The sequence below is a fragment of the Giraffa tippelskirchi genome, chromosome 1, assembly GCF_054371585.1.
Source record: "Giraffa tippelskirchi isolate mGirTip1 chromosome 1, T2T-mGirTip1v1.2.pri, whole genome shotgun sequence".
Classification (NCBI taxonomy): Eukaryota; Metazoa; Chordata; class Mammalia; order Artiodactyla; family Giraffidae; genus Giraffa; species Giraffa tippelskirchi.
Genome location: NC_137275.1, coordinates 87,234,870 through 87,257,521, shown reverse-complemented (window position 1 = coordinate 87,257,521; position 22,652 = coordinate 87,234,870). Strand labels below are relative to the sequence as shown.

Below are 22,652 nucleotides of genomic sequence, written 5' to 3'. Positions count from 1 at the left end.
TGGACTGCAAGGAGATCCAACCAGTCCATCCTAAAGGAGATCCGTCCTGGGTGTTCACTGGAGGGATTGATGTTGAAGCTGAAACTCCAATACTTGGGACACCTCATGCGAAGAGTTGATTCATTGGAAAAGACCCTAATGCTGGGAAGCATTTGGGGGCAGGAGGAGAAGGGGACGATAGAGGGTGAGATGGTTGGATGGCATTACTGACTCGATGCACATAGGTTTGGGTAAGCTCCGGGAGTTGCTGATGGACAGGGAGGCCTGGCGTACTGCGATTCATGGGGTCACAGAGAGTCGGACATGACTGAGCTACTGAACTGAAACTGAAGTTTTTGGCAATTCGTTGTATAGCGTAGAACACATGTAGCTTCAACATTAGCAACAAATAGGAGGCTTTGTTCTTGGACAATTTATTTCTATCTTGTTATAGTCTCTCCAGTTTGGTGTCCCTAGTGTTCATTTCAAAATGCAAATGTCTCATCTTTGCTGAAAACTCACTAATGATTTCCATTGTTTCCTGGAAAAAACAGAATCCTTACTATTGCCCTGCACGATCTATTCTTACCATAGTCTGTATTCCCTTTGCTGCCTGTGCTCTGGGCAGCCTGAGGTTTTTAGCTTCTCAGATGCTCTTTGTTTCCTCATGCCACAGGGCTTTTAGACTTGCTCTTCTCTCTGCTCTTAAACTATTGCTACTCTATTGCGGTTTTAAAAGCTGTTTTTGGAAAAAAAAAAAAAAAGATGTTTTTGGGAAATATTTTTCTGCCACATTCCAAAAAATTCTGCTGTTTCATTTCCATTTCATAGGCTGAAACATAAGTAGAACCTTAATGAACATTTGCTTTTCTGGCTGAAGAGCTAGTTTATTCATAGGAAAGCATAATGCTTGGTTATCTATTATGCTTTTCAAGAAGGTGATGAAGCGAATAGTTCTTATGGATATAGATGAGTTGTTTTGTTAAACCCTGAAAGATAACCTGAGACCAAAATCCAGTTGCAAAGGTGTATAAACATTTCACTAAAATGAGCTCTAGAGATCTGCTGTACAACATTGTTCCTAGTTAATAACAATGTATTATACACGTAAGAATTTGTTAAAAGGGCAGATCTTATATAAGTGTTCTTACAAAATAAAATATAGTCACAGTACTATAACATATGGAAGTCAGGGTGAAGAAAACATATGGTGATCATAAGTAAGGTTCTTATGCCCTTCAATGTCAATCTTAGTAACAAATCTTCTGCTGGGATTCTGCATGTCTGCTAATGCAGAATATCTGGTAGGTACTGGGCAGGACTTGCCATGTCTGAGTCACAAAACATCTCATTTTGCAACATTACGACAAATGTCAGTGTCCTGCAAGGATGCTTAAGGCTCCTTAGTGACTGCAAATGCTTTTACTGAGTACCAGGAATGAACACAGCCTCAGTTTACACTTTCCCACATCCCTTGTCTTTCTTTTTCTCAAGTGAAGAAAAGAGAAAGTACTAGAGGCAAAACTGTAGCACTTTTTATCATAGTTGACATAACATGTCCATCCCTACCTTGAGAAATAAAGAAATAATCCATCAGACATTGTTGATTAATTTCTCTCTCCAAGGATCACCTATTGCAACAGAAAGCAAATTGAGCAAAACTATCCCACTCATTTCCATGGACTCAGACATTGCTTTACTGTTTGACACACGTCACTGCATAACATCTCTGAGAGGTCTTACCTTAGTTCTGACTGGAACAAAATTTAATGTTGATTTGAAGATATACCAAGAATCATACAATAGGAACTACAGTGCTGTATTCAGAAATCTGTTCACTAATTCATTTGTTTGAAGACAAGTGATCTTTATTCTGACTGAAACCAACTTTTATCATTTGCAAAATTCAGGACTTAATCTTTCGCTGTATGCTAGTGCTGTGAAAGCTTTAGGCACTCAGTCGTGTCTGACTCTTTGCAACCTCATGGACTGTAGCCCGCCAGGCTCCTTTCCATAGAATTCTCCAGGCAAGAATACTCCAGGAGTGGGCAGCCACTCCTTCTCCAGGGGATCTTCCCAACCCAGGTCTCCTGCGTTGCAGGCAGATTCTTTACCATCTGAGCCACCTAGGAAGTAGCTTTTTGCTAACCAAATGTAAATACTGAGTGCCAAATAAGTCTCATGCATATACTCACAAACCTTACCATCCCCCACCATTCTCCATGACAAACATCGCTGATTGATCTTGATAATCACTGATCTTCAGTTTCCCATTGAACCCTGGTTTCAGACTCCATCTCAACGTATTACAGCAAGCATCTTTCAGCCATCTTTTTCCTACTCCCATTAAGTGGAAAATGAGACCAGCTTATGTATACACAAAATGTAAGCCAGTGTTTTTCAAACTGTATAGATTTCTTTATTGTAGGATTGGTCTTCAATGCTTGGATGTCTAATATGCTCTTCTAAAAGAGACTAAAATACATAGCACTTTCCCACCTCACTGGATCACAGAAACCCTTTTTAATTGAATATTCATGAGTTCCTTGTAACACAGTTTGGAAAATACAGTACTGTACCACTGATAGATTTTCTTCTTGAGGCTGTTGATGGTTATGGGTGATCCAGATGGTCAGTCAACATTTTTTTAATCATTGGTTTTCTAAATAATGACATGGATTTGAATCATATGCTATAACCCTGTGAATAAGAGCCAGTCAGACAACAAGTTAGCCTAGTATATCACACTGTATTCACATTTCAAAGAGGATTATCTTTTGCCAGCTATCTTCACTGAGCATTCACTTGGAACCAAAAATGTACTAAGTATCTAGATCTCATACAGCTGATATATCTCAGTTTATGCTGAAGGTAGTTCAAGTTTATGCTTGTTTTTTTAAAAATCATAATCATTAGCAATACTTCATTTTACCATTAAAAATGTCTTCTTTGGATGATAAATTTTTATTTTTTTAATTTTAATTCTCAAGCCACCTGTGCTGATGTTGGTATTGATAACCCCACTTTACTAATGATTAAATAGGGCCCAGGGAAACTGAAAAACTGGCTTTGTTTGGATAGCTGGGATACAGCTGAGGCTATATTCAAACTAGATCAGTCCTAAAGCTCACACTTTTGAATGCATGTAAGTACATGAAGCCATTTAATACCTGTGAAATTATGTAAGAATCTGCATTTTGAAGATGAGAATATTGAGGAAATCATATGCAGTAATTTATAAATTTGAGGCCTATTTATTTATTGGCCCCACTGCACAGCTTGTGAGATCTCCAGGATCTCCCTGATGAGGGACTGAACCCGTGCCCTGAGCAGCGGAAGTGGGGAGTCCTAACCATTGGATCACCGGAGAAGTTCCAAGTCTATTGTATTTAGAATCTTGCTTGTGCTGTCTTTTGTGTGGCAGTCCCTGCCTTAAATGTCAGCCCCACAAAATAAGGCAGGCCAACAAGTATGGTTGACAGGTACGGTTAAAGAAAGACGGCAAGTGGGGTCTCATACCAGCCCTGTGTTAATTAGCTGAGAGCTACTAGATCAGGTTCAGGAGCAGACCACTGTCCTAAGTATTTACCAGTTTAGAAAAGCAATATGCAGTGAAATTCAGGTAAGTCCAAGTTATTAAAATCAGACCTCCTGAGCATTATAAGAAGAAACTCAGATGAGCAAATACTTATGAGCACGAATAGGATATAATTGTAACTCAAGTTACAAGGTCATTTTCATTAGAACAATATTGAGAACAGTCTTATTTTCTAAAAACTGAAGTCTCCACTGGTAGAATAATCTGTTTGATTTATGAAAATGTATTAGAGTCATCCATTTTTTTTGAGTTTTTTATGGTCCATTTAAGTTATGCCATATGTGCTTCAAAATAAAAACATTGATTTATACTATCATGGGGGTTCCACTTCCAGAAAATTCCATATAAAATTAACTGTTTTTACTTTTACAACATTCTTTTAAGTGTTGATCCCACTCCAGTACTCTTGCCTGGAAAATCCCATGGACAGAGGAGCCTGGTGGGCTGCAGTCCATTGGGTCACTAAGAGTCAGACATGAATGAGTGACTTCACTTTCACTTTTCACTTTCATGCATTGGAGAAGGAAATGGCACCCACTCCAGTATTCTTGCCTGGAAAATCCCAGGGACGGGGGAGCCTGGTGGGCTGCCATCTATGGGGTCGCACAGAGTAGGACACGACTGAAGTGACTTAGCAGCAGCAGCAGCATTTTACTTTATAGTGTAGATCAGAGTTTCCCAATCTCTCACTGTTGATATTCTGGATGAGATGATTCTTTGTCTTGTGGATTATAGCATATTTATTAGTGACCATTGTCTCAACACCCTAGATGCCAAGAGCACCTTCTTCATTGTCACGGCAATGAAATGTCTCCATATATTGCCAAATGCCCCAGGTGAGAAGCCCTTGTCTAGATGATGCTTTTCTAAACTGGAAAACTAAGTAGAAAAGAAGTGAATATTAAATGTAAAATTCTTAAGATAACACTTAATTCCAATCCAAATTTCTCTAGAAGTTGGAGTTGAGTTGAGTAAATTTAAAAACTTGAGGAAGGGGCTAGTTCTTGTGTACATTAAGAGCAACGACTTAGGAATGAATCCAAACTGAGGAAGGGATGATGGGAAAGTAGGGTATATTACCTACTGGTTGCTCAGGCTTCCAGAATCGGCACAAAATCATCAGATTTCCCATGCAGGTCTTCCCTTCCTGGCAGTGACTACGGCTCTTAAACAAATGCCTGAAATCGCCAAGGAAAGTTCATACCTTCCTAGTTTACTAGTCTAGATCTTGACATCTGATCTCTTCCACCACTAAAAAAAGCTTCTGTAATGTGGCTCAGATTTGATGGAGAGTATTCTGTATGTTAGGGATAAAGCCCAGAAATTAAAAATATAGCCCCTGGAACTTCCCTGGTGATCCAGTGGTTAAGAATCCACCTTCCAAAGCAGGGGATGTGTGTTGGATCCCTGGGTAAGGAACTAAGATCACATATGCTTCAGGGCTACTAAGCCTGCATGTCACAACTAGGGAAGCCCATGTGCCAATGAAGAGCCTGTGCAGACCAAAAAAAAAAAAAAGCCTCCTTCTGGACATATTCAGTTGGGATCATTCCTAAATTTGGATTACCCTTCCTCCGCTTTGGCATTTCTCCACTTTTCATCTCTTTATTCAAGGCAACAGGCATGATGTGAACTCCTTTCTGATCCCCTGATTCTAAACTCTCTTCTGCCCTCTGTGCTCAGTTGCTCAGTTGCATGCAACTTTTTCGATCCCATGGACTGCAGCCCACCAGTCTCCTCTGTCCATGGGATTCTCCAGGCAAGAATACTGGAGTGGGTTGCCATTTCCTCCTCCAGGGGATCTCTCCAATCCAGGGATTGAGCCTGTGTCTCCAGCATTGCAGGAGGATTTTTTACCTGCTGAGCCATCGGGGAAACCCAATAGAGATAATAGACACACTTGAATTTTACAGATTTAGAAAATTACAGGAAAGCAGTTAATTTTCCTATTGCTTTTCCTGACTCTTTGGGTGGGACAATCCACAGAAATGAAAATGAAAGTTGCTCAGTCGTGTCCAACTCACTGCGAACCCATGGACTGTAGCCTGCCAGGCTCCTCTGTCCATGGAATTTTCCAGGCCAGAATACTGGATTGGATAGCCTTTCCCTTCTCCAGGGGGTCATCCCAACCTACGGATCGAACCCAGGTCTCCTGCACTGCAGGCGGATTCTTTACCATCTGAGACACCAAATGGGAGCATTCCATTTCTTGAAAACTTAAATGTGAAACTATGGACTGAATTTTCAAATGTCATAATCAAAAATCACCTTCTATTAGGGACTAGTCAAACAACTATATTATTTTTTAAAACTTGAGTTTGAGAGTGTTAATGGTCATGAGAAACTTACGGGTAGTGTTTTGCAGAATCACTTTATTATTATTTTTTATCCTAAATTGTTTATTGAATTGCATTTTTTTTCCTTATAAATCACATTAGGAATGGTGGTTATATGTACTTAAAATTTCCATTACTGTATGTATTAAGTATATATAGTATACGTGTATGTTTTAAAAAAAAATAATTTATTGATTTTAATTGGAGGCTAATTATTTTACAATATTGGATATTTCTATCTCTCACTGTTTAGAAGCTAGAAAAAAATAATTTGTGTGGTTATTTTATGAGCCCTACACAGTGAAATTATTAAAAAACTTGGTGGACTTCTCTCTGTAAACTAGTAAGCAAAAGACTTCAGAGGTTAATTTCATACATTTGTTTTGAAAAGTCAGACACAGCTTTGAACATTCATTTTATTTGTAGCAACTGTGGGCAGAAATCATAGAATGGTAAAACTGCATTCTATTTTAAGCTCATAAATTGCTTATAAGAAATTGGCTGATGAAATTGTAGGCCTTTTAATAGAGAATATAGGTTGTGAAAATGTATATTAATTTGAGATATAGAAAGTTAAAAAATAATATTCTCAAGGTTATATGCAAACAGGCTCTGAAAAATGGAAGGTTGCTGTAAGCACGATCTGATAATAACAATTTTGAACTTGAGAAATTCAGAAAACAGATTATCCACTGGAAAAGCCAATATGTATAAAACAAATTTGTATTTTTTATGTTTATTCTCAGTGTAGGAGGAGTAAACTGTAAGGTTAGCCCCTTAAATAGGCCCAATAACTTTGCTACAGAGCATTTAACTTCTCTGCTCTTGTTTTTAATTTTTAAAATGGGAAATACCTGCTTCACAGGCAAAGTGCCTGGTAAAATGCAAGAATTTTCAAAGAATGCAACTGCTGTATAGCATTCAAACTTAATCTTGGTATACTCATTTGAAGCAGGTACAATGCCAATAAATTGTGGCAATAACATTCTGAAATTCAAAACTTGCTTCTGCTTTCATAGCATAGATTTGGCCTAAGACAGCAGGCAATCCAAATGCAAGCTTGCTTCACCCAGAAAGTGTGTGCAGATTCTTGAGTTTCATTATAATAACCTGAAAATAAGATCGCAGGAAATGTATTAGTGAATAATGGATCATCAACTGAAATTGATTAGCTAGCATAAAATCACCCCTACACATAAATCTTTCTAAGGAACAATCACCTTTAGCTTGAAAAATACACATGTTTATCCTTTCAGGAGAAGACAATGAAATATTTAAGGTATTCCATTTGTTAGACAAATGATCTTTCAAGTTCCTAATAAGCCTGCTTTAGGTTTTCTAAAAAATATGGTTGATATATAGCTGATATTTTACCATCTTTAGTGATCTTTCCTGCAACAGAAACCAAAATCTTTTTCCACTTGGGGTCGAGCAGGAAGCTAAGGAAAAAAATACACAGAGTTAGCATTTCTCCATTTTAAGGCTGAACAAAGAAACATGACAAAGTCATAGCTGCCTTTCACAGTCACAGGAGAACAGCTTTGTAGAGGCAATTGGCAAGAGAGTCCTCCATCTTAAAAGGAAAGAATCACTGTCAAGTTCAACCACGTCAATGTCCTTGAGTTCAAATTTTATTTCCTTTTTGAGGGAGAATAAGTGTTGGGAATTTGTATTATTTTACTCTTACCCAAAAGCTTCCTCTTAAAATAGTCCTTCAGATCTTGTAGATGGAACTTTGCTTGACAAAGATATTTTCATAAACTCCTGAGCTAGATGGTACCTCACAATTCTGCAACAGTCAAATGGGTCTCATGAGTTTATATGCTACAGATCTATTAGGTCTATAGCTCACCGGTGGGCCACAGAATGATCCAGAAACGCAAATACTTCAAGCAGTTCTTAAGAGTGAATGACTTTTATGTTTATGTATTTAACATAACATAACTTTTATGTTATGATGTATTGAAGGATGGGAGAACTTAAAGGGTTATCAAAATTCGGTAAACAAAAACTAGTTTGTTATGGAATTTTAGCAAGAAATCCAGCTGCCACATATCCTTGGGTAATAGTGCAAATTTCCTAAATCACACATGTAGATAGTTGGAATAGTACAATTTTTTATGAAGAAAAGTGTGTGGTTAGGACATCTAGGATATTGTCTTGAACTGGTCTTGGCTTTTCCATTTGCATTCTCTTTCTTTAGGGTTATTTTTAGCTTCTCATTAGCAATTTACTTTCAGTTAACACTACAGTGTGAAGCAACACATATTTATACGAACAATATTTTCACATTATATTTTTTCCTAAAACTAGATTTCAAGGATTGTATAAACTGTGGTTCAAATAGACTCACTATATTTCTTTTGCTAAAGAAGATGTGTTTATAACTCTTCTACAATTTATTTGGTCTGTACATGTTTGTGCACACGTTAGCTTCAGTGCCTTTCTCCTTTGAGTTCTTTCTTTGCTTTTTTCCAAATAGTTATGTTTTTAAAATTACTGCTCGTGTATTTTGCACACAAATGCTTATGTAACCGATTTAGTTCATATCTGTTGGAATGTTTCAAAGCATAGTCAGTATAGAAGGCTTTCACGTTCTCTCTCAACAAATAAGGTCTTTGTTTGTATTTTATAAAAATGAAGATAAATACAACCCACCTTACTGCCAAAGGGTATGTTATGTAACATGCTTTCACTGTGGGCACTTTCGTTACCTAGAAATACAAACTCTGTTACTCTACTCATTCACAAATTTAATAATTCCTTAGTCAGTGTTTAAAAAATAAATATGCAAAGAGTAGGATACGGGTAAAGACAAAAAAACACTAAAGTGATAAAATGTGCATATTGAAAAGGCATCCTTGGCAATTATGTATTAATTTCTCATACCCACACAGACTGACTACGGTAGGATACTGAGGAGTTGATGACCTCAGAAACTACCCAACACCATGAATAACAACCTTCACTTGATTTTGCCTTCTTCTCTTCCCCATTTACCAGCATCAGGTCACTGCAAAGCACACTTTTTTATAAGTTTGCTCCTACCACTGCACTGTGGCCCATGCCATTTCCTGCTTCTGTCACAAGTTTCTGACTTTCCCTCCAGCCACACACTTCTGCTGTACTGCTTCCGCAGTTCCCACAGTCAGTGCCGGGCTTCAGGCTGGAGGCAGAGCTCACAGCTCTTTAGACAACCCCCCAGCTGGCCTGCAGCTCCCGTCTGCCCTCCCCACTTTCTGCACACATTTCTCTCTCATCACACTAAAGTGAACCCCTTAATAAAACTATTAGGTTGTATTCTAAGTTCATTTGCTCTATCAAGGTTTCCCACTTACCAAGTTAGTGCCATTTACATCAATCATTATCAGTCATAGCAATTCCCCATGATAAAATTCTTATCTATATTTTACATATGAGGTAACTGAGGCATAAAGAGTTTAAGTGCTAAAGATTGGGTTCTTAAATGTACAAAATTAACGTAAGACCAGAAACTATAAAACTCCTAGAGGAAAAACATGGGCAAAACACTCTCTGACATAAATCACAGCAGGATCCTCCATGACCCACCTCCCAGAATATTGGAAATACAAGCAAAAATAAACAAATGGGAACTAATTAAACTTAAAAGCTTTTGCACAACACAGGAAACTATAAGCAAGGTGAAAAGACAGCCTTCAGAATGGGAGAAAATAATAGCAAACGAAGCAACAGACAAACAATTAATCTCAAAAATATACAAGCAACTTCTGCAGCTCAATTCCAGAAAAATAAACGACCCAATCAAAAAATGGGCCAAACAACTAAACAGACATTTCTCCAAAGAAGACATACAGATGGCTAACAAACACATGAAAAGATGCTCAACATCACTCATTATTAGAGAAATGCAAATCAAAACCACAATGAGGTACCATTTCACACCAGTCAGAATGGCTGCTATCCAAAAGTCTACAAGCAATAAATGCTGGAGAGGGTGTGGAGAAAAGGGAACCCTCTTACACTGTTGGTGGGAATGTAAACTAGTACAGCCACTATGGAGAACAGTGTGGAGATTCCTTAAAAAACTGGGAATAGAACTGCCATATGACCCAGCAATCATATGCTGGGTCATATGGCAGTATGCCCACTGCTGGGCATATACACTGAGGAAACCAGAATTGAAAGAGACGCGTGTACCCCAATGTTCATCGCAGCACTGTTCACAATAGCCAGGGCATGGAAGCAACCTAGATGTCCATCAGCAGACAAATGGATAAGGAAGCTGTGGTACATATACACAATGGAATATTACTCAGCCATTAAAAAGAATACATTTGAATCAGTTCTATTGAGATGGATGAAACTGGAGCCCATTATACAGAGTGAAGTAAGCCAGAAAGAAAAACACCAATACAGTATACTAATGCATATATATGGAATTTGAAAGATGGTAACGATAACCCTATATGCGAGACAGAATAAGAGACACAGATGCATAGAACAGTCTTATGGACTCTGAGGGAGAAGGTGAGGGTGGGACGTTCTGGGAGAATAGCACTGAAACATGTATATTATCATATGTGAAACAGAACACCATTCCAGGTTCAATGCATGAGACAAATGCTCAGGGCTGGGAAAATGGGATGACCCAGAGGGATGGGATGGGGAGGGAGATAGGAGGGGGGTTCAGGATGGGGAACACATGTAAACCCATGGCTGATTCATGTCAATGTACGGCAAAAACCACTATAATATTGTAAAGTAATTAGCCCCTAACTAAAATAAATAAATTTATTAAAAAAAAAATAGAGTTTAAGTGACTTGTCAAAGGTCACAGCTGGTTAAGTTTAAAGAGCCAAGTCTGCGTTCAAAGTGCATGCTTCTTTTACCATATCACAATGCCTCTAGCATTGCTATTCTAGAATCACCTCACATTTATTTTGGATATTAAATTGTTTTACATATAAATATAAAATCTCTGTGAGTTTTTACACTGACCAGCCTAATCACATTAGGTTTACATTAATATAAAAGTTGGTTTATTCTGGGCTTTGTTTTAGTCCTAAATTCTTCAATAAACACCACTTACCATTTGGATGGTGCACAATGGTGAGCTTATCTACAAGACAAAAAAAAAAAGCACATTCTACTGAGTTTTGCTCCATATTTATCTTAGGGTCCTTTCTTCTTATCCTTTGACTACTTCTTGTCTTGAGATGACTATAAAGTTTCACAGTCTGATTTAAAAAAATACCTCCAGCCACTAAATGTGTAACTATGTCTTTTATTACTTTTATAACTGTGAAACTATGTCTTTTTTTCCTTCCGATGTTTGTCCCACATTATCATGATTTTAGATATATTTGACGCTTAATAATAGCTTCCTATTCAGCCTTGATACTCTTTTAGCCTGAGCTATTCAAGTATTTTTAAAAAATAACCTTATTCAGAAATAAGTACATACAGTACAATTCGTACACCTTGTATGGCATTCTTTAGCATTTCTTACATTGCTATTTTCTTGTCTATGAAGTCTGTGATTTCGATTATCTGAAAATGTCTCAATTTCAACAAATTTTTGAAGGTTATTTTTCCTGGATATACAACTCTAAGTGGTCATTTTATTTTAGCACTTTCAAAGACATTGCACTGTCTTTAGTCCTCCATATTTCTGACAAGAAATTAGTGAATATGGAATGCTGCTGCTGCTAAGTCGCTTCAGTCGTGTCCGACTCTGTGCGACCCCATAGACGGCAGCTCACCAGGCTCCGCCGTCCCTGGGATTCTCCAGGCAAGAACACTGGAGTGGGTTGCCATTTCCTTCTCCAGTGCATGAAAGTGAAAAGTGAAAGTGAAGTCGCTCAGTCATGTCCGACCCTTAGCGACCCCGTGGACTGCAGCCTACCAGGCTCCTCCGTCCATGGGAGTTTCCCGGCAAGAGTACTGGAGTGGGGTGCCATTGCCTTCTCTGGAATATGGAATACATTTACGCTTTTCTCTTGATACACGGCTTTTTCTTTGGCTGCTATCAAGAATTTACCTTGACTCGAAGTAGCTTGACTGCAAGTGCTCAAATATAGTTCGGCTTAACAGGCTAACGGGAGTTTCAGTTCTTGGAACAGTATGGAGGTAGTTTACATTGAATTTGGAAAACATCTGACCATTATTTATTTTAAAATGTTTTGCCCAAACTCACTAGTTTTTCCTCTGGGACTCTGACTACGTGCATGCTAGACTGTGTTATGTCCTACATGTCTCTCAGGCTCCATTCATTTTTCAGATTTTTTATCTCCTTTTTCATCATATTGGATAATTTCTATTGATCTGTCTTTAAGGTGATTCTTACTTTTGCTGTATCCAATCTGCTGATAAGTTCTTCTTATAAATTTTTCATTTCTTTTATTGTAATTTTAATTTCTATAAATTTCCATCTGGTTCTTCTATATAGTTTCAATCATCCTGTTGAAATTTCATATTTATTCACTCTTTAAAACCATATTTTTCATTAGTTTTGTTAAGGTCAACAATAGGACTATCTCAAGTTCAGTTTTTATTTATGCTCTCTTTTTTCTTTTCTGTGAATTGCATTTTCTTTTTATTTGTACCTCATTAAAAAAAAACCCTGAATACTGGATTTTAAAGATAACCTTTAGTATATTCTGGATTCTGTAATATTCCTTTGATGAATATAGGTTCTTATTTTACCAGGCAGTTTGATTACTGTCATGAGCCTGTGGTAGGCTTGGTTTTCTGCTTTTTTTCAGTGTCGACCTATACAAAGCTCAAGATGTTTGCTAAGACTCTCAGTAGAACTTCCCTGATGTCTCAGCAGTAAAAAAAATATCTGCCTGCAATGCAGGAGATGTGGGTTCAATTCCTGGGTTGGGAAGATCCCCAAGAGAAGGAAATGGCAACTCACTCCAGCATTCTTGCCTAGGAAATCCCATGGACTGGGGCCTGGCAAGCCCCAGTCCATGGGGGCGGCAAAAGAGTCAGACACGACTTAGCCACTAAACAACAACAGTAGGACTAAGCCTACAAATTCCATTTTCCACCGGGCTCTTGCAGGAGTTTGGTTTTACGCTTTGCTGGGGCAAGTCTAGAGTAGGTCTCACTCTAAGTCATGGTCCTTACTCTTTACATCTCTTGGGTGTCACAGCAGGATGCCAGGCATTTTAACAAAGTGTTAGGAGACCTTTCCTCTCTGACAGGGCAGAACTCAAACAAACATCCTCAGTTTGGCTTTTCCCTGGCTTTGCCCAACCTTCAATGTCTCTGTTCTGCCTTTACAGCCCTAAAAGCTGCTACCTTACATGCTCTGAGTGGTCTTGTCTGCACAGGTACAGCTCATCTCTCAGCCAGACTTGTGGAGTCCTTCCCTCCATCTGAGGCTACCTCTCCTCACGGCTACCTCCTCTTCACTGACCCACCACACACATTCCAGCAGCTCTGGCTGCCCTGAACTCTAATCTTTGCCACCTCAGTCTGACTGCTTTGCATAGACTGTAGTCAGAAGATCATCTTGTGGGCAATGGTGAGAGACATCTCATATATTTTGTTTTTCTCTGGGATTGCAGTCTTAGTCTGCCTATCATTTACTCCCTGAAATCAGTTGCTTCATATTTTTTTTGCCTATTATTTGTATTCTTACAGTGGGAGGATTTGTCTGGTACTGCTTATTTCATTTTAGCTGAAAGAAGAACTAGTTGATTCCTAAGTAAGACACCAACGATTAAGAGTGTTAACTTTGGATTCCAATAGACATAGGCTATAATCTCTAATCTGTGTGTTTAGAGGCTTCTTAGTTTCTCAGATTCTCAGTTTCCTTATTATAAATTGGGACTAATGCCTATCTCAAAGGGTTATTAATGGGATAATTTTGTGCATAGTAGATAAGACAATAAATATTAGCTACTACTACTATTTAATGTTCCTTAATGAAATTATTTATATATTTTATAATTTTATACGTTTTAAAAATTTTACTTATTCCACATTAGAATGTAGGTTTGTAGAACTTAGTTATTTGTAAATTAGTTTTGTGTTTAATTATTTTAGAAAGCATATTTATGTTTTAGAAAACATTTCTAAGAGAGCTTAAAGAATTCTCTATGAAGAAGTAGATAAAAATCCAATAATATAAAAAGAAAATGAATTTTAACATAGTGAATTTCAGCATGAAGAACTATCTAAAAGTTATGCAGTATTATTGAAAATAGAAGAGATGGAAGCTTTCAAACTTTACTAGTAGTTGTCAGTTTTTAATTATCTGTGGTCAGAGAATGACAACATAATTTATTTTCAATTTTGGAATGTGTCGTTTATCTTTGGAGAAGATTTACCATCTTAATAATGTTTGGTTTGTGTTAACATTAAAATGAGTGTTTTTTACCCCTGGGAGCAACTGCTAATTATTAGGAAGGGGAATCTGTGTTGAGAAGAAGCATGCTAGCTTCAGGGGAAGGCAACATGAGATTTATAATTTAAAATGATCTACATGTGGACAACTGTGATAATTGACTACATTGAGAATATTCTACCTTATTAAAAAAAGTGTGACTCTTTAATAATTTAATACCCTGTATTGAGACTTATACACACACACACACACACACACACACATAACTAAAGCAGAATTATCTTATTTGCAACTTATATGGAAATCAAAGGAAAGGAAGTAACTAGCATTTACATTATGGGCCAGAGAAGGTGAAAAGTATTTTATGTGTTAACTTGTATAACCACTTCCAGGTATATGTATAATTATTCTTGTTTTGCAGACAAGGACCCTGAGTACCAAGGAGTAAGACACTCTCCAATTTAAGCAGCTGGGAAGTGATTGGATATAAATTTGAACTCAGGCCTGTTTTACTTCACCATCCTTGCTTTGTCCACTTCATCACTCTATTGTTTTTGAAGAGCAGGCAAATTTTACTTACTGTAGACATTTTCTTCTTCTGGTCTTTTTCCAACAATGCAATCTCGTAGTTGGCGTAGTTTTTCCTTAATGAGGAAACAACCAGGAAAGAGAAGTCAAGGTTCACGAATTTGTCATGAATTGAGATGGAAACTTTAACTGCTATGACTAGTAAAACCACTACAACTTAGTGCTAATTTGGTACTTACAGTGTTCCAGCCACCATTCTTGCTACTTCACACCTTTGTTTTACTTAATCCTCACAACTTCACAAGGTGGATAAAAAACATCATCGTCTCATTTTACTGATATGGAAACTGAGTTACAGATGATTAAGTAACTTTCCTAGATCACAGAGAAGTTGTACAGTCAGGGTGGGAACCCAGAGCCCAATTCTTTTGGGAGCTTCTTTCCCAAACGAACACCTGAGGCATCTACGTTGGCTATTGGTGCCGCAAAGCAGGAGGCCAGCATAACAATGGTTTGCTGCTGCCTGAGCCCATCTCTAGCCTCTGCAGGGTACATGCTTACCTAGCAGTTCCTTCTAAGAACCAGGGATTCAGGAGCAAATGATACATAACTGGATTTCCATTTTTAACTCATTTGTGATCTTTCTTTGCTTTCCAGATGTTCTACACTGAACATCTATTACCTTTTTAAATGAAAGGCTAAACAAGCTAGTCCTCAATACATCTGCTTTTATTTATTTTTTTAAAAATATGGAATGCTTCATGAATTTGCATGTCATCTTGCGCAGGGGCCGTGCTAATCTTCTCTGTATTGTTCTAATTTTAATCTTTGTGCCGCCAAAGGGAGCACCAATAAATATGCTTTTAGAAGAGAATCTAAGAGTAGCACTTTTCATAAGGGCTGCCCTGCAAACCTAGAAACCACTTTTCCTAAAATAAAGTTGTATTCATTGCCTTAAAGATCCTCTCGTATGAGTGAAGCAAACATTCTTCTTTAGGGATTTGGTGATTGTGAGCAGGAGAGAGGGGAGCTAAAGGCAAGGTTTTTTTCAATCACCTCACCTTCAACTCCAGGGATTCTACCTGGGTCTTCATTATTCTAGAAACTCTTCTACTATTAATTCTATGCTTGTGCCATTTTCCCTCTTATTTTCCTGGGATAATACCTCTCTGTCAACAAGAATATAATTTCACAGTCGCCTCTGATAGATTCATCTTTGGGATTAAAATGAATATTTTTTGTAAACTACAAGAGTAAGATTGAAAAGTGTATGGGCAGTGTGTATTGGGAAAACAGGGAGGACATTCATTTTTTGATGTTCTGACTTTTGTCCCCAGTGGCTCAGTGGGCAAAGAATCTGCCTGCAATTCAGGAGACGAGGGTTCGATCCCTGGGTCTGGAAGATCCCCTGGAGGAGGAAATGGCAACCCACTCCAGTATTCTTGCCTGGAGAATTCCACAGACAGAGGAGCCTGGTCGGGTAGAGTCCATAGCGTTGCAAAGAGTCAGACACGACTGAGTGACTAAGCAGACACGACTTTTGTTCAGGCCCTTAAGTTAAGGACTGACTGAAAAAACACAGGGAAAAATCTCTCTCACATTAATCTTGACAATGATATTTTGGATATGACTGAAAAAGCACAAGCAGCAAAAGCAAAAATAAACAACTGGGACTGCATCAGACTAAGTAGATTTGGCATAACAACCAACAAAATGAAAAGTCACCCTGTGGACTGAGGGAAAATATTGGCAAATCATATATATGATAAGGAGTTAATATTTGAAAATATATAAAGAACTCACACAACTTAATGGCAAAAATGTCCCAAATAATCTGATTAAAAAATGGTCAGAACTGGACAGACATTTCTCAAAGAAGACATAAAAATGGCCAACAGATAAATGAAAAAGTTCTCAACATCACTAATCATCAGGGAAATTCAAATCAAAACCACAGTAGGATCTTACCTCAGAATTGTTAGAAGGGTTATCATCAAAGGACAAGAGGTAAGAGATAAGGTTATGGAGAAAAAAGAAGCCTTGTGCAGAGTTGGTGGAAATGTAAATCGGTGCAGCCATTATGGAAATTGGTATGGAGCTTCCTCAAAACATTAAAAATAGTACCACCATATGATTCAGCATTCCTACTTCTGAGTATTTATCCAAAGGAAATGAAATCATGATCTCAATGAAATTGCTGCACTTCCATGTTCATTGCAATAGCCAAGATATGGAAACCACCTAAGTGTCTAGGAATGGATAAAGAACATGTGATATATATGTCTGTATATATATATATATATATATATATATGTCTGTATATATATATATATATATATACACATGACGTAATACTATTCACCCATGAGAAAGAAGGAAATCCTACCATTTTTGGCAACATGGATAGACTCTGGGGGCATTATGCCAAGTGAAATAAGTCAGATAGGCAAAGACAAATACTGTGTGATCATACTTATATGTGAACTCTTAAAAAAGCCAATTCATAGAAACAGAATTGAATGGTGGTTTTCAGGGACTGAGGAGTGGAAGAAATTCAGAGATGCTGATGTTGCTCAAAGGGTACAAACTTCCAGCTACAAGATGAAAAAATTCTGGGAATCCAATGTACAGCAAGATGGCTATTTAACAGTACTGTATTACATATATGTTATATATAGTAAGTTGAAAGTTGTTAAGAGAGTTAATATTGTATGTTCTTGTCACACAAAAATGTTAATTTTGTGACATGATGGAGGTGTTAGCTAATGCTATGGTGGTCATCACTTTGCAGTATATAAAATCAATCCACTGTACACTTTGCATTTAGACAATGTTCTAAGTCAATTGCATCAGGAAGGCTGGGAAGGAAAGGGAAAAGAACTGAATAAATCCTCGTACTCAGTCAGAGTCACAAACTTTGGGCTCTTATGGAAAGTAGTTTTAGGGTTTGTTCTTTCATCTACAGGTTACTTTTTGGTTTTGTTTTACATAAGTGCTTACTGTATTCATTATTCCATTGTTCCTAAGTATTAGATAAGCCACATCAGTCTTGAAGTAATTGAGTATTGTTATGTTTAGTCCCTAAGTCATGTCTAACTCTTTGCAACTCCCTGGACTATAGCACATTAGGCTCCTCTATCCATGGGATTTCCAAGGCAAGAATACTTTCCCAGGCAAGGAGTGGGCTGCCATTTCCTTCTCCAGGGGATCCTTCTGACCTAGGGATTGAACCCAGTTCTCTTGCATTGGCAGGAGGATTCTTTACCACTAAGTCACCTGGAAAGCTCCTTAGACCACCTTTAATTCTTTCTAGAACAATACTGAAAATAAATATCCAAAAAAGATCTTAATGACTCAGATAACTGTGGTGGTGTGATCACTCACCTAGAGCCAGACATCCTGGAATGTGAAGTCAAATGGGCCTTAGAAAGCATCACTATCAACAAAGCTAGTGGAGGTGATAAAATTCCAGCTGAGTTACTTCAAATCCTAAAAGATGATGCTATTTAAGTGCTACACTCAATATGCCAGCAAATCTGGAAAACTCAGCAGTGGCCACAGAACTGGAAAAGGTCAGTTTTCATTTCAATCCCAAAGAAGGGTAATGCCAAAGAATGTTCAAACTACTGCACAATTGCACTCATTTCACATGCTAGCAAGGTCATGCTCAAAATCCTCCAAGCTATGCTTCAACAGTACATGAACCAAGAACTTCCAGATGTATAGACTGGATTTAGAAAAGGCAGAGGAACCAGAGATCAAATTGCCAACATCCACTGGATCATAGAAAAATTAAGAAAGTTCCAGGAAAACATCTACTTCTGCTTTACTGACTAGGCTAAAGCCTTTGAGTGTGTGAATCACAAAAAACTGTGGAAAATTCTTAAAGAGATGGGAATACCAGACCACCTTACCTACCTCCAGAGAAATCTGTATGCAGGTCAAGAAGCAACAGTTAAAACCGAACATGGAACAACAGATTGGTTCAAAATTGGGAAAAGAGTGCATCAAGGCAGTATACTGTCACCCTGCTTGTTTAACTTATATGCAGAGTACATCATGAGAAATGCTGGGCTGGATGAAGCCCAAGCTGGAATCAAGATTGCCGGGAGAAATATCAGCAACCTCAGATATGCAGATGACACCACCCTTATGGCAGAAAGTGAAGAGGAACTAAAGAGCCTCTTGATGAAGGTGAAAAAGGAGAGTGAAAAAGCTGGTTTAAGACTGAACATTCAAAAAACTAAGATCATGGCATCTGGTCCCATCACTTCATGGCATATAGATAGGGAAACAATGGAAACAGTGAAAACTTTATTTTCTTTGGCTCCAAAATCACTGCAGGTGGTGATGGTTCCCATGAAATTAAAAAACACTTGATCCTTGGAAGAAAAGCTGTGACAAACCTAGATAGTGTATTAATAAGCAGAACATTACTTTGTAGACAAAGGCCCTAATAGTCAAAGCTATGATTTTTCCAGTAGTCATGCATGGATGTGATAGCTGGACCTTAAAAAAGGCTGAGCACCAAAGAATTGATGCTTTCAGACTGTGGTGTTGGAGAAGACTCTTGAGAGTCCCTTGGACTGCAAGGAAGTCAAACTGGTCAATCCTAAAGGAAATCAACCCTGAATATTAATTGGAAGGACGGACGCTGAAGCTGAAGCTCCAATACTTTGGCCACCTGATGTAAAGAGTCGACTCACTAGAAAAGACCCTGATGCTGGGAAAGATAGAAGGCAAGAGAAGGGGACGACAGAGGATGAGATGGTTGGATGGCATCACTGACTCAATGGACATGAGTTTGAGCAGGCTCTGGGAGATGGTGAAGGACAGGGAAGCCTGGCATGCTGTAGTCTATGGGGTCGCAAAGAGTTGGATACGACTGAGTGACTGAACAACAATAACAACTGAATATAAGTACACAAATAAAATAGAAGCAACCAAAGGTTTCATAAAGCAACTAGTGAAATCATTAACAAGAAGGTATTTAGATGGGATCACTTAAAATTGTAAACTTTATTACAGAACGGTCTAAGGAGGATAAAGTACAATTGACTTATCTCAACAAAACTTATATAAACTTATTTTCTAACATTACCAGGAAAGTGATCTGCAGTTCAGGACTTAGGCACACTTTACCCACTTCAGGATAAGAGGGATGCTTGATGGTGATGGCAACAGTGTGGACTGAGAAGCAATGTTGTAGTTCCGACCATGAACAACCATCATTACAGAACTCCATAATTAGCATTCTTAACATTTGTTTGGCAAAACAATTGCCCTTGCTTCACACTGCAAAAGCTTGACCAGGTCCAGCCACCAAACCACAACAAGAGCTCTCCTTCGAGACAGGCGACTTGTAACAAGGTATGTGGGCACATATGTATTGGGGAAGTCCCCTTACCTAAACTATCTCCTGTCTATGTGCCAAATCGCTTGAATCACTATTCTGATTCATTTATGTCTTCTTAAGCACTATTTTAAAGGAAAAATGATCCCTTGGGAAAGGTAGCATATTAGGCTATTAATAATTATTGATACTTGGGCCTAACGTAGCTAATGAAATGGCTGCCTGAGAAATGGCTGCTGAGGTACTGGGGCTTTATATGAGGAGAGGAAAAAAACTGGTGAAATATTTTGTGAGTGGTACAGCCTGTTGGATAGACAGAATACAGTCTTGAATCCCCTCACTGAGGACTGTCATGGGCTGTATATTATATTACATGTATAGTATATTTTGTTTTCATTCTCCTCTTGGAATCACCTACTCCAATCCCCTTTCAGGATGTAAATTATTTTTATAGAAGACAGGCTTATCTGAATTTAATACTCCTGGCATAATTTCCCTGTAAATCCTGACTGATCTATATGCAAATCATGATATATATTTATATATGTATATATTTATACATATGAAAATTCTGATATATATTTATTTATTTTTCCAAAAGTAAAGGGGAATATAAAACATTAAATTTATTCAGGACTATTGTCTGATATGATTTTAATCATTTTCTTGTTCCCTTTAAATCTGGTCTAAATAATATATTCTTGAGAATTCTAAGCACGTTAGTGTAAAGATGCTTCACCTTAATTTCAGCAACGAGATTCATAAAACATTCACTCTACTAAGGACAGCCTTATACATTGATTAGATATTAGCTATCATACACTCAGTCTTAAAACTGAGTTCATCAGTGGTTTGTAAACATGAAACCTGGATATTGTTAAATCTTTAATCGGTAATTTAAAGCCTCTTTTTTGTGGTTAGTTAAAAATGAAAGAAAGAACAGTTACCTGTATTTTTGTTAAGACTAAATATTTACAAAGAGGCTAGGACTCTGCAAGGGAGGGAACGTTCCACAGTAGAATGGGGTCTGTATTACCTGCTGAATTATCTCCAGGCCAGTCTTTCCCATCTGCCAGTGCTTAAACTTCTCCAGGGCTTCATCCATAGAGAGTTTCCCATTCTTGACTTTCTCCTGCAGCAGGATGAGTTCCTCCTGCCCCGCAGCCAGGCAGTCCCTTACGGTGGAGAAGGTCTGACTCTCCATCCGACCTCTGTCTACAATATGAGAGAAGGGTGTTTTCATCAGAAGTGTGTTAATGACAACTAGGAAAAAAAAAACACTCTAAAAAAATAAGCAGTTTGAGTTTCTCATTCCAGCTAGTCTATAGGCAGTTACAGAACAAATCAGTACAAATTTTTTAATGCATTTCTAAAGATTGTCATGCCTTAGACCTAGAGTTACGGGTGAAAAGAATGTGTCTCATCACTGAAAACATAAAGGGATGAGGAGAGAAAGAGCAACAACAAAAGTTTTGCACTGCACTAGCTGTTGGCAGTGCCAGTTTCATGTTCCTTTGAGAGAATTACTTTTAATTATGCTTCCCTGGTAGCTCACCTGGTAAAGAATCTGCCCTCAATGCAGGAGACCCTGGTTTGATTCCTGGATCAGGAAGATCCCCTGGAGAGGGGAATGGCAACCCACTCCAGTATTCTTGCCTAGAGAATTCCATGAACAGAGGGGCCTGGTGGGCTACAGTCCATGAGGTGGCAAAGAGTTGGACACAACTGGGCGACTAAGCACAGCACAGCACACATGTGCACAAAATACTTAGCATTGGGCTTGCTGCATAGAAAGCTAAATAAAAGGTAATATTATTATTACTAATAAATATTTATGGAATAAACATAATCTCTCCAGCTTTGAGAAGAGATCTCAACCAACAGCAAATGTCACAAGAGGTTTAGGATCATTTGAAAATTTATTCCTGAAAGATTTAAAATAAATAATTTCTGGTTGTTTAGTAGTAGTAAACTGCTTCCTTTTCAAAAGAGTTTATTTTGAAGCATGCCATGTATTAGTTAAAGGAAATCAAACCTGAATATTCATTGGAAGGATTGGTGCTGAAGCTGAAGTTCTAATACGTTGGCCACCTGATTCGAAGAGCCGACTCATTGGAAAAGACCCTGATGCTGGGAAAGATTGAGGGCAGGAGAACGGGGCGGCAGAGGATGAGATGGTTGGATGGCATCACTGACTCAATGGACATGAATTTGAGCAAACTCCAGGAAATAGTGGAGGACAGGGGAGCTGTCCAAGGGATTGTAAATAGACAAGGCTAAGCGACTGAACAACGACAACAACAACAAATGTATTAGTTGTCTGGCACAATGAGAACAGTAGGTGGTCTGATGTTTCCTGTGTGGCTGCAAATACCACAGAGGACACTGGCCTGAGGCACACTGAGAACAAACTACAGACCACAGGTGAAGTGTTTCAAGCCATAAATGAAGCGGCATGCTTGTAGGAACTCTCTACTCTCCAGGCTACCCTGATCTCTGTTACTCCCTCTAAGTCTT

At 38.2% G+C, this 22,652-nt stretch overlaps 1 protein-coding gene and 1 non-coding gene across 3 annotated transcripts in view; both read right to left on the bottom strand.

Moving 5' to 3' along the window:
• Positions 1-6,311: 6,311 nt before the first annotated feature.
• Positions 6,312-22,652, bottom strand: part of BANK1 (B cell scaffold protein with ankyrin repeats 1) — a 320,374-nt gene continuing 304,033 nt past the window's right edge. For both annotated transcript variants that reach the window (XM_081597071.1, XM_081597082.1), the window contains exons 12-17: positions 21,172-21,350; positions 14,835-14,898; positions 10,985-11,014; positions 8,572-8,627; positions 7,288-7,352; positions 6,312-7,023 (exon numbers count right to left, since the gene is read on the bottom strand). In XM_081597071.1, the coding sequence (XP_081453197.1) occupies positions 7,293-7,352; positions 8,572-8,627; positions 10,985-11,014; positions 14,835-14,898; positions 21,172-21,350 (389 nt within the window). In that variant the 3' untranslated portion in view covers positions 6,312-7,023; positions 7,288-7,292. The remainder of the gene's footprint in view (positions 7,024-7,287; positions 7,353-8,571; positions 8,628-10,984; positions 11,015-14,834; positions 14,899-21,171; positions 21,351-22,652) is intronic.
• Positions 15,526-15,631, bottom strand: LOC145521618 (U6 spliceosomal RNA). The gene has a single exon (XR_014065541.1). It is a non-coding gene; the product is annotated as a U6 spliceosomal RNA (small nuclear RNA).